Raw genomic sequence first — 15618 nt, forward strand, 5'->3', positions numbered from 1 at the left:
TGCCCCCTCGCCCAGCCGCCCGGGGCCCGGGCTCGGCCAGCGAGTCCCCCCCACCTCCCCCTGGGCCGTCCCCCCACCCGCCGTCCCGCGCAGCCCGGCGGAGGCGGCGCCGTCGGAGGAGGAGGAGCAGGGCACTGCGGCTGGCCCCGGATCGGGAGCCAGAGCGGCAGCGGCTTCGGCAGCAGCTTGGCCCGGGCCGATGCAGCGGGACGCACCGCCCCGAGCCCCAGCCCCAGCGCCGCGGCTTCCCGCGCCCCCCATCGGGGCTGCCAACAGCAGTGGCGGCGGCGGAGGCGGGGGCAGCGGCGGCGGCGGAGGCGCCTCAGCAGCTCCGGCTCCCCCTGGCCTCCCGGGAACTACAAGTCCCAGGGGGCCTGGCGGCGGGCGGAAACCGGAAGAGGTGGGGTCGGCGCCTCGAGGCCGGAAGTGGCCGTGGAGGCGGAAGTGGCGCGGCCGCGGAGGGGCCTGGAGTGTGGCGGGACCGGGAACGGCGGGAGCTGCGGCTGGGGGCGGTGGCGGCGCGCTGGAAGCGGCCATGGCCAAGCAGTATGACTCCGTGGAATGCCCCTTCTGTGATGAGGTCACCAAATACGAGAAACTTGCCAAGATCGGCCAAGGCACTTTCGGGTAAGGTTAGGCCGGGAGGGGCCGGGAGCCGGGGACCTGCACTTTCCAGGCCGGACGTCTGGACGCCCGGGGCGCGGGCTGAGGGGGGCCAGAAGTCTCCATTCCCGGGGGTGGTTCCTGGTTTCGCTAAGCCGCGCCGCACCCGGCGGGTGCTCGACGGAGCGAGCTGGCGGGGAGGAGCCTGAGGCCGGTGTTGGGGGTGGGGGGAGGTTGCAGAGAGGCACTCGCTTGGCGAGCGGGGTCCCAAAGGGTGAGGAGCAGGGACTGAGGAAAGAGCGCAGGGGCTCGGAGCACGACCGGAAACATCCGGTGAGGAGTAGTTGCGTTCCGGGGTTCCAGGCCGGCCCCGCCTGGTGTCTGGTCTCCCACTGCCCCTCTGCTGGTGGGGGGAGGGGCAGGCCCTGCGGAAATGCCTGATGAGCTCTCTTGGGTCCCCCTCTCTGCCTGCAGGGAGGTGTTTAAGGCCAGACACCGCCAGACCGGCCAGAAGGTGGCTCTGAAGAAAGTACTGATGGAGAATGAGAAGGAGGGGGTGAGTACGGTCCGCCGGGCAGGCCTACCCGATACCCAGGACACTGTTGGGTGTCCACACTGCTGCCTCGGAGTCACGTGTTCACGTTCCGTTTATATCTAGTACTTTGGAGTATATCCTGTATTGAAGGGGATTTGACCTTCCACCTAGATCTAACAGTTTTTTAAATGGCAAAAATGGTAGTGGCCGAGATGGGGAAGCCCATGCTTGCTGGAGTGCACGTAGATGCTGAAAGTTAAGAAGCCATTAAACACCTTTACCTTAGTGCTTCATTTTGTTTAACGTGAACGGAAAATGCATGTACATGATTTTTAAAAGGCAGCTGAGCTCAAGGAATGTATTGAAAGGCAGTGGTCCATCCCAGACCTCCGCATTTTAGCCTTAGTCCAGCTTTCTAGCAACTACTTTCTTAGTAAGGAAATTTCTTTATCTTAACTCACAGACATAGTTAAGGTTTGAGGGTTTGAAACCATGGACATGGAGTGACTTAAGTCTTATCTCTGGGCATAAAGTCTTGTGTCTGTAATCCTAGACTCAAGAGGCTGAGGCTAAAGGATCCTTCACAAGTTCAAGGTCAGCCTGGTGGTCCAGATAGTGAGATCCATCTAGTCTGGGCTACAGAGTAAGGCAATCTCAAAAAATAAATAAAACCAGGCGTGGTGGCTGTAAGCCTTTAATCCCAGCACCCAAGCGGCGGAGTCCGGTGGATCTCCTTGAGATGTGTATATTATTACATCTGTTTTACAGATCAGGCATTTGCAAAGGCCAGTTGCAGAGAGTATAATATATATATATTTCTATACATGTATATGTATGTATGTATACACGTGCTTTATTTTATTTATTTATTTTTTTTGTCTTTTTTGAGACAGGGTTTCCCTGTAGCCCCAGCTGGCCTGGAACTCACTATGTAGACCAGGCTGTCCTTGAACTCACAGAGTGAGAGCCTCCCGAGTGCCTGGGATTAAAGGCCTGCACCACCACGCCCAGCATTGATTTATTTTTTTATCTTATGTGTATGAGTGTGTTGCCTGCATGCATGTAATTAACTCATGTTGTGCAATGCCCAAGGAAGTCAGAAGAGGGTGTTGGATCCCCTGGAACTGGAGTTACTGACAGCTGTTAGCTGCTACCTGGGTGCTGGGATTTGAATCCAGTTAAGAACAGCCAGTGCTTCGCCACCGAGTGTTCTCCAGTCCCTTATTTTGGCTTTTTGAGATAGGGTCTCAAACATATATACCCCATTCTGGTCTTGAACTTGAGGTAATGAACCTACCTCCAACTCCTGGTTGCTGGGATTAAATTACAGATATGAACCACCATACCTGGCCAGGGAGCACAATTTTAGCTGTCTTTTGACCTATGCCCCTTAATGTAGATCTCACCCTGGGCCCATCACCTGTTCCTTGGTCTGTAGCACTCACTTTTGACCACTTTCTCTCTTTCCTACCCAGTTCCCCATTACAGCCTTGCGGGAAATCAAGATCCTGCAGCTTCTTAAACATGAGAATGTGGTCAACCTGATTGAGATTTGTCGAACCAAAGGTATGTTGTTTGAGTCTTGTGAGAAAATGAGGCTTACTGTTTTAAGACTTTGTTTGCTGGATACATTTAAATTGTCTCTTCCTGAGCCAGATGTATTACACAACTTCTTCTGGTCTACTTTCACTAGAATTGGTGCTTCCATAGGGCCTGCCTTAGTGCCCACCCAGAAGCTAGTGAGGGAGCACACAGGTGGATGCTCTAGATGGCACCCATGGGTGTCTGGATTGGGAGACTGGGAGTTGGCTATGGGAAAATGAAATGGATCTAGGTTCTTAATTTCTCCTCCTGCTCATTTTGCCTTAGCCTCCCCCTATAATCGCTGCAAGGGCAGCATCTACCTGGTGTTTGACTTCTGTGAGCATGACCTTGCTGGGCTGCTAAGCAATGTCTTAGTCAAGTTCACATTGTCTGAGATCAAGAGAGTGATGCAGATGCTCCTCAATGGCCTCTACTACATCCACAGGAACAAGGTAGGGGCCAGAGGAGGGGAGGAAAGACCAAGGTAGAGACCACTGCTGTGTAGAAGGACCCTGTGGAAGCAGACTGAGCTCTCCCTCGTGTCTTGCCTACAGATCCTGCACAGGGACATGAAGGCTGCCAATGTGCTCATCACCCGGGATGGGGTCCTGAAGCTGGCAGATTTTGGGCTGGCCCGTGCCTTCAGCCTGGCCAAGAATAGCCAGCCCAACCGCTATACCAACCGTGTGGTGACACTGTGGTACCGGCCCCCGGAGCTGTTGCTCGGTGAGGACTCCCGAGCGGGCAGAGGGAGGCAGGGGCCGGGTGCTTACCTGGTCACAGCCCCCATTGCCAGGGCCTCTTGAGCAGCCAGTCCTGAGACAGTCTCAGGAGGCTCAAGGGCCCTCCTGGTACCCTCTTCTTCCCAGGGGAGCGGGACTACGGCCCGCCCATTGACCTGTGGGGTGCTGGGTGCATCATGGCGGAGATGTGGACTCGAAGCCCTATCATGCAGGGCAATACGGAGCAGCACCAGCTTGCCCTCATCAGCCAGCTCTGTGGCTCCATCACCCCAGAGGTGCGTAGCTAAGCCAAATGGGCCCTGGTTCCCAAGGGGTACAGAGGTTCATGTCCCTATGGCCAAGGAGGACTGGAGAGTGAAATGGAAGCTCCTCCCAGGAGAGGATGGTTGATAGAGGAGCCATCCGGCTGCTGTTGAGGGTCATGTGGGCTCTGCACAGTTCTCAGTCCTCACCTGGTGGTTTTGTGGCCTTGATGTGTTAGCTATCTGCTACTATGACAGAATACATGAGAAAAACAACTTAAAGGCAAGAAAGTGTTCCCTTTATTCAAGCTTCAGTCCCTGATCACTTGGGCTTTGTGTTTTGGGACTGAGATGCTAATAAAGGTCATGGCAGGGAGTTCATGGAAGAGCAAAGGTGTGGTCATGGTAGTCAGGAAGCAGAAAGTCCCCTGTCTCAAGAGCTAGGGCATGGCTCAGTCCTGGACTACTCGCTTAAAAATGCAGGGCCTTGGGTTCATTCCTCACATACCAAAAAAATTCCACATGCTTCATTAGCTATTTTTCCCTTTTGGTCTCACTGTTCTGCTATTATAATACCTTGGCTGGCCTACAACTGGTATAGACCAGACTGGCCTCAAACTCAGAACACCTGCCCCTGCCCCCCTAGTGCTGAGATCAGAGTTTCCACTCCCGTCCAGTAACACCACCAGCTGGGGACCAAGCTTTATTTGTGAGCTTTGGGAGGCGATTCAAAGCTTTTCTGTGAAGCAGGAAGGAATGCCCCAGAGCAGGAGCTGGTACGTCTTCCAGATATGTGGAAGGCCCTAGACCTCAGGGTTCCACCCAAAACCACTGCTTTTGCCTTAAAAAGCTCTTTTTTAAAATTTTTTATTCTATGTGTATATTTTGCCTGCATGTAAGTGCACCTCTGTCATTCAGAGGCCAGAAGAGGGTGGTGTATCCCCTGGAACTGGAGTTAGGGACAGTTGTTAGCCACTTTGTGGGTGCCAGGAACTGAACCCGCCTGGGTCTTCTGCCAGATCAGCCAGTGCTCTTAACCATGGAGCCGTCTCTCCAGTCCCTTGATTCTCTTTGAGAAGGGTCAGGGAGCATCTGGGAGAAGTTGTTTTAGCAGGCCCAAACCCTTGGGGTCTTAGCAAATGTCTCCCCAGCTCCATCCTCTCAACTCCTCCTTCCCAGGTGTGGCCAAACGTGGACAAGTACGAGCTGTTTGAGAAGCTGGAGCTGGTCAAGGGCCAGAAGCGGAAGGTAAAGGACAGGCTGAAGGCCTATGTACGGGATCCCTATGCCCTGGACCTCATTGACAAGCTGCTGGTGCTGGACCCTGCCCAGCGCATTGACAGTGACGACGCCCTTAACCACGACTTCTTCTGGTCAGACCCCATGCCCTCGGACCTCAAGGGCATGCTCTCCACTCACTTGACATCTATGTTTGAGTACCTGGCGCCTCCACGCCGGAAGGGTAGCCAGATCACCCAACAGTCCACCAACCAGAGCCGAAATCCAGCCACTACCAACCAGACGGAATTTGAGCGTGTCTTCTGAGGCAGGTGCTGAGCACTCTTCTTCCTTGGGGCTGGTTGGTGGTGGATTGCTTCCTCTGCTATGTGACTTGCACTGTGACAGGATGGGACAGTTGAGATTTTTCTCCTCCAGCACGTTTACTCCCTACTCTGGGCACGGGGAACAACTGCCTGAGTGGACTGGAGTGGAACTTTGGCTTCGAGGCCAGGAGGGTGCCAGGCCGCTTTGCGTGCCCCTTTCTGGATTTCTGTGCACCATCTGGAGGGACTCCATTTAGCTTGGACAAGAAGTGAGGTGGAGAGGCTTACCTACCAGTGACATTCTTGGAGCTCCTTGCATGATGGGAGGAGGGCAAAAGTCCCTCATCATCCCCAGCCCTTCCCTCAGGATGAGGAGTTTGGGGGACAGAGGCACGTGGAAATGGACTACTCTTGGTGTAGTCCTCAGCAGCACGGGAGTGGTGAGAACTCTTGGTTTCTTCAAGAGGATAATTTTATCATGTTTTGTTCAGTTCAGAGATATTCCTGGATACAGTTTGGTCAGTTAACATTAAAAGTCAATTTTTTTCCAGTAAGTGGCTGTTTTCTACATACAGACCCTCAGCTCCTGTCCCACAGCTAGAAGTTAGGATTTTTTTCCTTTCTCTCCTGGATATTTTCCAGAATACCTGTTCTTGTGCCCACTGCTCCTATGCTGGGTGTTAGCAAGGGTCTCTTGTGAGCTGTGGCTGCAGTGGTGACCTGCTGGGCCCAGGCTGCTTGGACTGAGAAACACACCTCAATCAGGGCTTGGAGGAAGTCAAATAGGGAGTTACCAGAGGGTGGGCAAATCACGAATCACAAGTGTGGGGAAGTGGCAGAAGCATGGGTCAAGGTGGAGAGGGAAGGAAGATAGGGTCATGAGGACATAGGGTAGGGACCCTGTGTAGCCCCCTCCAGGGATGTGTGAGTTTTGTGGGATTGCTAGCTGAAAAGGACAAACAGCCCATCGACGGTAGGGTTAGATGTCCAGTCCATGGTGCGTTGGCAGAGTTGCTTCCCCTTGGAGGCTCTGAGGGATAATCGGTCTCCTGCTTCTCTGGTGGCTCCAGTGTGAGACAAAGTCTCATGTATCCCAGGGTGGCCTGGAACTACTGATTCTCCTATCTTCACCTCTGGAGAACTGGAATTACAGGTGTGTGCCACCACTTCCAGGAACAGTCTTCATCCTGGCAACATCCCTGGGCATTTTCCTTTCCTTTGTTTCTGTCTCCAAGGACACCAGCCCTAGGTGTTGGGACCCAGCGTGATCCAGTATAATCTCATCTTCAACCAGTCTCATCTTCAGAAGGTCTCTTTCCATATAAGGCCACAGGTCCTTGGAGCACATAAATTTAGAAGACATACCATTCAACCCAGTGTAACTAGAAATTAAGATGATGCCTACTGACAGGTTTGGGTTTTGTTTTTTGAGACAGGTTCTTGCAATAGCCTTAGCTGGCCTGGAATTCACTAGTGTTTCACTGGATTTTTCCCCTTCCTGCCCTTTCTTTCAGCCGCCCTCACTCAGGGTCTCACCAGCATAACACAGTTCTATTTGGATTTTGCATAGTTTATATGACATTTGGGAGGGGGTGACTTCTCATAACCCATGTGCCATTCAAGCCCGCCCACTGCACATGCCAACTTACCCTGCAGAATTCACACAGGGCCTTGCAGTCGACTCCTTAGCTCCCAGAGTTCCAATATATAGCTGTCGCTGACTCTCCGTCTCTTTTCCCAGGGTGCTCCTTGTCCCCTCCCTGGCTGGCTTACTGTCCATAGGAGGAATGAGTAATTTTCGTGCTATAACTAGGTAGGCCAGGCTGGCCTGTATCTCCCACAGATTTCACCTGCCTCTGCCTCCCAAGTGCTGGGATTAAAGGCATGCCCAACCTCACTGATTTTGAATGTTTGATAAAAGAAGAAAAAAACATGTGGGGCTGACTCAGTTCAAAATGTTTCTGACTGGGAGTGGTGGCTCATGTCTTTAAATCCCAGCATTCAGGAGGCAGTGGCAGGTGGATCTCTGAGATTGAGGCTCACCTGTCTACAGAGTGAGTTCCAGGCCTGCTGGGGCTACAGGGAGACCCTGTCTCAAAAAAAAAAATACAGCAATTAAGGAAGACACCTGTCAACCTCTGGTTTCTACACACTTACGTGTGGACATGTTATGCACACATATACCTCATGCACCCAAAAGAAGTAGAACAAGGAGAGGGAGGTGTGGGGCAGCTGAGGTGTCACAGTTGCCATGGAAGCAAAACCCTCAAGAGAGGCTGGTGTGACAGAGCAGGCACTGTTGTCAAGGGCCACAGAGCCTTCTGGATTGGGTCTAACTGGTGTTTCTGTCTTAACTGCTTCCATGTTTTCTCATCTAGTTAATATATTTATTCATGTAATAAACCCTAAAGCAGGCTTTAAACCCTGGAGTGGGGCTGGTGGATGGCTCAGCAGGTAAAGGTGCCTGATTACCAGAGTTCCATCCCAGGAACCTCCATGGTGGAAGGGAAGAGGAGAAATGACACCCACAAGTTGTCCACAGACCTCCACATACGTTCACATGCATGCACACATGAATTTATTAAGTTTTCGTGAAAAACCCTGGAGCAGCTGACTAAGCTCCCTACACCTTTCTTGTCCAAGTCCACCCTTTGGAGGATCTGGGCCTCCTTCAGTATCAAATCCGTCTGTGGAGGGAGGCATGAGACTTGCCCCCCACTCCTAGACAGTGCTGGCTCTGCATGCAAGTCTCACGTACATTTGAATGAGTCAGGGAAATCACATGGGCTGGAAGAGGCTGTGAAACCAGAAAACGTCTAGACCATCCCAGCTCCTTTGCATGTGCCTTTGATGTCATCCTTCAAGCCAGGGGATTGTGACATGTGTCCTGATATCTTCTGACCTAATGGTTTTATAAAACAAGGCTCTTCTGGCTGGAGAGATGGCTCAGTGGTTAAAAGCAGTTGTTCTGGGGCCGGAGCAGGTAAGAACACTGGTTCTTGCAGAAGACAGGGGTTTGAATACCAGGACCCACATGGCAGCTAACAACTGTCAGTAACTCCAGTTCCAGGGGATCCAACAGCCTCTGTCTTCTGTGGGCATTGCACGACATGAGTGCACTTACCTACACGCAGGCAATATGTGCATACACATAAAAATAATAATATATTTTAGAAAAAAACACTTGTTCTGGCCAGAAGACTTGGGTTCGATTCCCAGCACATGGCAGCTAACAACCATCCTAACTCCAGTTCCAGGAAATCTGAGATACCCTCTTCTGGCCTCAGTGAGATGTTGCACACATATGGTACACTTAGATGCAGGCCAAACTCTTCATAAGATAAAAATAATATCACCGAAACAAAAACCGCCTTCTCCAGAAGGCTCCGACTAAGTCATGGGCGCCTCATCCCTGTACTGCACCTGTCTCACCTCCCCTCCCAGCTTGGTAGGAAGAGAGCCAAAGAGCCCCAGCTGCAGAGGACGGGGGTGGTGGGGGGTAGGCTGTGACAAGGAGGGCTGGAAGAGGTCAGATAGAGCCAACTCCACCTGTTCAAGAGGGCCAATCCCAGGGCCTGGACACTTCCACATATCCCTCTACCCTGCCCCCTCCTGCTGCTCACCTTTAACCTCCAGTTGTTATTTAACTCACAAGGAAAGTGACTAGTCCTGCAGTGGGGTTACCAGCCAGGCCTGGCCAGGAAAGTTGCTGGGCTGATCCCAGGATAGAAGTGGGAACCTATCAGGTTAAACTTCTGGTGGAGAGCTTCAGGGCGGTCTTGGGAACCACTCCTCTCTCCCACGACAGGGCCCACTGTCTCCACTGCAGCTGGGCAGAGGTGGCTTGGCAGAGATGCCCCTACCTGTGAATCACTTGTGCCCTACCCAATAAGGGAGCTGGGAACCCAGTGATGAAAGGCGCTAGGTGCCTGCGTATGTCCTGGCCTGTGATTGAGAAGTTCCGGTGTGAAGCAGCCATGGAGTGGCAGGGCCCATCTCAGTGTCTTCTCGAAGCTAAAACTGCCTCCTTCCAGGTAGGAGAGCCTGATGACCTCAGGCAGGCTGCCTTGCCTCACTTTCTTATGTGCAGCAGGTATGCCATAGGCTTCAGGGGCTCAAGAATGGTAGTGCAGGCTCCAAGGAAAGGCCTTGTCACTAGGTGCTCTCTCCAGAGCAGGGGGACATAAAGGACCTTCTTCCCTACAAAGCTCCACTCTCCACCTACAGGAAGGTGGGCATGCCCCAGAAATCCTGCCCAGTGTGTCATTAGGGGAAACTGCAGGCAGGGGTCACAGAAGCAGACCAGTATCACCTGCCTTTTACAAGGAAACAGATGTAATCCAGAGATGTCAAGCTTAGCCCTTTGAAGAAGTCTGGACTCTTCAGTGGGGCTCTGGCTCTGGACCCAGGACATCTTGATTCAGCTTCGTCACAGCCCTCCCAGTTAGGGACAGCTTGACAGAGGAAGAGATGGGGCTCATCCTGGAGCTGGGAATAGGAGTCTGGGCAGGGGTGCAGAGAGGAAGGAGGTCTGTAGTCACAGACCAGATAAGTCCCTTAGCCTCACCCAGTCTGGCATCTTCGTTTGGAAGAGGGGGCCTGCAAGAAAACGTTCCTCAGCTGGGTGTGGTGGCTCACGCCTTTAATCCCAGCACTCGGCAGGCAGAGGCAGGCGGATCTTTGTGAGTTTGCGGCCAGCCTGGTCTACATAGTTCTAGGACAGCTGGGGCTACAGAGAGACCCTGTCTCAAAAAGACAAAAAACAAACAAAACATTCCTCCACCCCTCAAGATGACAGCTTGAAGCTCTGCTGTGAACTGTAGAGCCAAGCTGCCTCAGCAGGCATAACTTTCTCCATGTGGGAGGGGAGAGGTGGCCTCAGATGGCCAGGATTTGAGGATGGCCCTTGAGGTTATCCAGGCCCCTCAACTTAGGGACTCCAGCCCCAGAGAAGTGAGGTGGCTTGCCCTAGGACACATAGTGGATCACTTTTGGGACAAAGAGAGGGAGAACAGGGTGGGGTGGGTGGGAGCTACCTATTTCTAGCAATGCATGGAGCCTATCTCTGCAGTATGAGCCTGCTCAAGCCCAGAGTCCCCAGGTGATTTCAGTTACCTAAGAGCATAGAGCAGGTGGGTTAGGGGCTAGGCAGGGCCTGAGTGGAGCCTGGCATAACACCCTGTAAATGACTAAGCCACTTTTGCTGTTAGGCCCTTGTTTTCCTGGGAATTGGGGCTCAAAACAGCCTTCCTCAGAGGAAATCGTGAGGGTTAAATAAGACATATGCATCAGTCCTAGAATAGTGCCCATGTCTAGAAAGAATTTGCTATTGGGACTGGAGATGTAGCTCAGTTGAGAGAGTACCTAGCATACACAAAGCACTGGGTTTGGTTCCTAGCACTATGTAAAATGGTGTGGTGGTAAATGCCTATAATCCCAGCTCTCAGGAGGTGTAGGCAGGAAGATCAGAAGTTCAAGGACATCTTTCAGGCTATGCGAGACCTTGTCAAAAAAGAAAAAAAATTGAGACCAGCCTCATTTACATAGCAAGTTCTTGGCTAGCTAGGGCTAGAGGAAGACCCTTTCCCAAATTATAAATTAAGAAAACTGGGGGCTGGGGAGATGGCTCAGCAGTTAAGAGAGCACTGGCTGTTCTAGCAGAAGACCTGGGTTCCAATCCCAGCACCCATATGGCAGCTAAAAATTGTTCTCATAACTCCAATTCCAGGGACTCCAACACCTTCTTCTGGCCAGCATTCCATGACAAAGTTGAACTTACATGTATGCAGGCAAAGCACTCATACACATGAAATAAAAAATATGGGGCTGGAGAGATGGCTCATTGGTTAAGAGCACTGGCTGTTCTTGCAGAAGACCTGGGTTCCAATCCCAGCACCCACATGGTGGCTAACAGCCATCCATAACTCCAGATCTAGGGGATCCAATACCCTCTTCTGTCCTCCACAGGTATTGCATGCATGAGTGCACTTGCATACATGCACACAATACATGCATACACATAAAATTTAAAAATATATAATTAAAAATAATAAAGTAGCAATAAAAGATGACATTTGACATCAATCTCTGGCCTCTTCATATTCACATAATGTTCACATATGTGCTTGTGCATATACACAAACACACATACACTCACACCAAAGCTTACTGTGGTGGTACATGCTTGTAATACATGCACTTGGGCCTCTCCTGGTGGTACACATTTAATTCCAGCACTCAGGAGGCAGAGGCAAGTAGATCTCTGTGAGTTCAAGGCCAGCCTGGTCTACATAGTGAATTCTAGATCAGCTGGGGCTACAGGGAGACCCTGTCCCAGAAAGTCCAAAAAAAAAAAAATGTACTTGGGAGATTAAGTCAGGAGGATCTTGAGTTTAAGACCAGCCTGGGGGTACATAGTGAGATTCTATCTCAAATGGTAAGACAAAACAAAACAGATTAAGAATGCTTAATTCTTAAGCCGGGTGTGGTGGCACACGCCTGTAGTCCCAACACTTGGGAGGCAGAGGCAGGTGGATCTCTGTGAGTTCAAAGCTAGCCTGGTCTACATAGTGAGTTTCAGGTCAGCTGGGGCTACAGGGAGACCCTGTCTCAAAAAGACCAAAAAGAAAATTATTATTATTGCCAGGCATGGTGACGCATGCTGGCCTGGCATGTAAACCAGGCTGGCCTTGAACTCACGGAGATCCCCATGCCACTGCCTCCTGAGTGCTGGGACTAAAGGCATGTGTCATATATCCAGCATGAATGTTTCATCCTTAAGGGATGCCCCCAATTAGTCTATGGCAGTAGCCACAGAGGTTCATCTACACCTGGTGTAGACAGACTCCTGCTCTGCCACTTGCTCACTGGTGGCATCTGCAGGTGATTCCTTCCTGGTCCTCAGCATCCTCATCTGTAAAGTGGGAGCAGTGGTGCCAGCCTCTCCTTCACAGGGCTCAGCAACCGCACAGAGGTGGCCCATTAGACCTTATGCTCCTACCTGGAGAGGGAAGTGTCACAATAGAAAAAAAGAGTTCCAGCTGGGTGTGGTAATATACACCTTTAAACCTAGCACTTGGGAGGCAGAGGCAGATCTCTGTGAGTTCTAGGCCAGCCTGGTCTATATAGTGAGTTCTAGGCCACCTGGTGCTACAGGGGGAGCCTGTCTCAAAAAGACAAAAAAAAAATAGAATTGATATGACAGGGGCTGGAGAGATAGCTCAGCAGTTAAGAACACTTGCTGTTTTTTCTTTCTTTCTTTTTGGTCTTTTTGAGACGGGGTCTTCCCATAGCCCCAGCTGGCCTGGAGCTCACTGTGTACACCAGGCTGGCCTTGAACTCACAGAGATCCGCCTGCCTCTGCCCCCCCCGAGTGCTGGGATTAAAGGAGTGCGCCACTACACCCAGCCTGCTTGCTGTTTTTTCACAGGACCCAAGTTTAGTTCCCAGCATGTATGTTGGGCAGCTCACAACCACCTGTAACTCCACAGAATCTTAGGGCCTTTGTGGTACCTGCATGCATGTGCATATACATAGACCCATATACATACACATCACATAAATAACAATATAGATCTTTGGAAAAAAAAAAAAGGTTGATAGCTGCCCCCAGGTTGGAGCAGTGACTTGGGGAGCTCAAACAGCACTCTGTCCTTTTAAACAAAAGCCATCCTTGCTGTGGCCTGGCCCACCATGAGCCATACCCACTTTCGGGTGGGTTCTAGCTCCTTCCTGTGCCCCAGGGTCTCCAGTTCCCAAATGAGAATTGCTCAAAAGGAGTCCTGAGCTCATCACTCAATTTTTTTTTTCTTTTTGAGACAGGGCCTCATGTAGCCTTCTGCTTGCTATGTAGCTGAAGATGACTTCGAATCTGCATCCTCAGCAAGAGGAACCAGTGTTCTTTTCTGCTAAGCCATTTTTCCATCCCTAGAAGTGCAGATATTTATGCACATATGTTTTTGACATTTAAACAAAAATTTTTTTATTATTTTTTATGTGTATGAGGGTACTGCCTACATGTATGTAAGTGCACCCAGGCTGTTCAATGACCATAGAGGTCAGAAGAAGGCATTGGATTCCCTGGAACTGGAGTTACAGAGAGCTGTTAGCCATCCAGGTGGGTGCTGGGTGCAAGAGCAGTCAGGACTCTTAACCACTGAACCATCTCTCCAGCCCCCACCCCAGAAGTATGGGTTCTAAGGAGCCAAACACAGGACCTCATGCTCAAGCAGCAAGCCCTTGACCAACTGAGTCATCTCCCCAGCCCTGCCTTCATATCATACCATAGCACTCTGTTTCCCACTTTCCTTAAGATCCCTTCCTCCCTTCTCATGATCCCTTTCTTGTTTTGTGTGTGTAAGGGTACATGTGTGCCAACTTCCCAGACTTAGTTCTGTCCTTCTACCATATGGGTCCCTGGGATCAGACTGGTCAGGCTTGGTAGCAAGTGCCTTTACCTATCTCGCTAGCCCAAAAGGTATTTGTTTTGAAATAGTTAAAACAGCCACATGCCTCAAAATCCCAAAGGTACAAAAGGTTGACTGGCAAAGGGAGAATGTGGCAAGAATGTCCCGAAATGCCAGAATTCAGTCACGTGAACCTTTGAGGGACGCATGTTCCAGGCAGAGGGAAGGGACAGTTCAGAGACACGGAGTTCTGTCTTCATTCACTGTGTGACCTTGGGCCAGTGGAGTAAACCTCTTTGTACCTCACTTTGCCCCTCTGAATAGGGAGCATTATCATAGTGCTCCCCAGGCTGCTAAGAGGATTAAACCTTCGGTGCTGAGTGATCAAGTGTGGACTTCAGTAAAGGGGGTCTGGGGGATGATCCAAGTTGGGCAAATGCAGAGTTTGGAGTTTATCCTAACAGCAGTGGAGTTTACTAGAGACTCTAAGGCAGGCAGACAAGATCTGAGCTGCTTTAAAAATGAGAAACTTTGGGGCTGGAGAGATGGCTCAGCAGTTAAGAACATGGGCTGTTCTTGCAGAAGACCCAGGTTGGAACTTAGCACCCACAGGGCAGCTAACAACTGTCTGTAACTCCAGTTCCAGGGGATCCGACAGCCTCTTCTGTCCTCTGCAGGCATTGCACGACATGGGTGCATTTACCTACATGCAGGCAATACACACATACACATAAAAATAATAAATAAAATTTTTAAAAATGAGAAACTTTAGGGGTCAGAGGACAAACAACAAGACTGTCAGGTGGACCCAGGGCCCTTGAGGGAAAGGATGGACTGTAGAGCCCGTGGTAGAGAAACTGGGGATGGGTGGGGCTTGGCATAAGGGGACATAGGGTAAGACTTGGCCCTGTACTTGATTGGCCTTGGGGGATGGACAGGTGCTTCTCATCTGGGACGACCTAGGCAGGCTGAGCAGGCTTTGGTGACTCCAGAGAGCAGTTGTCCTGATTGCAATTCCTTTAAGATACTTGTGGACATCCTGGGGGAGAGGCTAGGAGGCTGCTGAATAGTCATGTCTGTGGCTTGGTGAAGAGGGACATTTACAAGTAGAAGTTATCACAGACCTTTGTGGCAGAGTAGCCTGAGATGACAGAGAGAGTTTTCCTGGGGAGGAAACCAGGCGGCCAGAAACCCAGAGGAGAAAGGGTTTCAGGAGTCTGGGCAATATCATTCATGTCATCTGCCTCACGAGATGGAAGCCGGTGGGTTCTAAGCACATACCAATGGCTTTCTCAAGTCGTTTCTTTTAAAAATACTTTATTTTTATTTTTTATTTTATGTGCATGAGCATATTGCCTGCAGGTATGTAAGTGCACCCATGTCATACAATGTCTGCAGAGATCAGAAGAGGGCATCAGATCCCCTGGAACTGGAGTTAAGGATGGGGTGTTAGCTGCCATGTGGAGGCTGGGAACTGAACCCAGGTCCTCTGCAAGAGTAGCCAGTGCTCTTAACTGCTGAGCCATCTCTTCAGCCTCTCTGGTCATTTCTAGACGGGGAACTGTAGGGTCAAAGGAGTTTTCAGTTAATGGTTGCTGAGAGAAAACAAGACATTTTCTTCAGTGGTGTGGGTGCCGGTGAGGTACCCACACTCCGGCAATGACCTCTTCTTCATGCTCTTATCAGCAACCCTAGTTAAACTCATCCAGCCATCAAAAAGAAATAAATAAAAAATTAAGGCATGAAAGAAAAAAACCCAAAAGACATGAAAGTGGGAGGGGCTGGTTGGGAAGAGAAAAGGGATCCATAGTGTGCAAGGGGACAAGAGAAGGGCTAGGGGATAAATATGATCAAAATAGATCATATACATGTGCGAAGTCTTAAGCCCATTGTGTATAATTAACATATGTTAATACACTTATTTATTTATTTTTATTTTTTTATTTATTTTTTTTTGTCTTT

At 50.6% G+C, this 15618-nt stretch overlaps 1 protein-coding gene across 1 annotated transcript; it reads left to right on the plus strand.

Moving 5' to 3' along the window:
* Positions 1-129: 129 nt before the first annotated feature.
* On the plus strand, positions 130-5805 carry Cdk9 (cyclin dependent kinase 9). The gene is made up of 7 exons (XM_008825151.3): positions 130-627; positions 1078-1159; positions 2614-2704; positions 3008-3174; positions 3277-3448; positions 3592-3740; positions 4887-5805. The coding sequence occupies exons 1-7, from the start codon at positions 200-202 to the stop codon at positions 5250-5252; spliced, it is 1455 nt and encodes a 484-aa protein (XP_008823373.2). The 5' UTR covers positions 130-199; the 3' UTR covers positions 5253-5805.
* Positions 5806-15618: the final 9813 nt, after the last annotated feature.

This window comes from Nannospalax galili, unplaced genomic scaffold (genome assembly GCF_000622305.1).
Source record: "Nannospalax galili isolate Female #2095 unplaced genomic scaffold, S.galili_v1.0 scaffold290, whole genome shotgun sequence".
Taxonomy (NCBI): Eukaryota; Metazoa; Chordata; class Mammalia; order Rodentia; family Spalacidae; genus Nannospalax; species Nannospalax galili.

Bases quoted from the DNA above. Each gene is read 5' to 3' on its own strand.
- Cdk9 (XM_008825151.3), top strand. From the start codon at position 200: ATGCAGCGGGACGCACCGCCCCGAGCCCCAGCCCCAGCGCCGCGGCTT. The intron at 3,175-3,276 runs GTAGGGGCCAGA...TCTTGCCTACAG, and splicing joins ACTACATCCACAGGAACAAG to ATCCTGCACAGGGACATGAA. The intron at 3,741-4,886 runs GTGCGTAGCTAA...CCTCCTTCCCAG, and splicing joins GTGGCTCCATCACCCCAGAG to GTGTGGCCAAACGTGGACAA.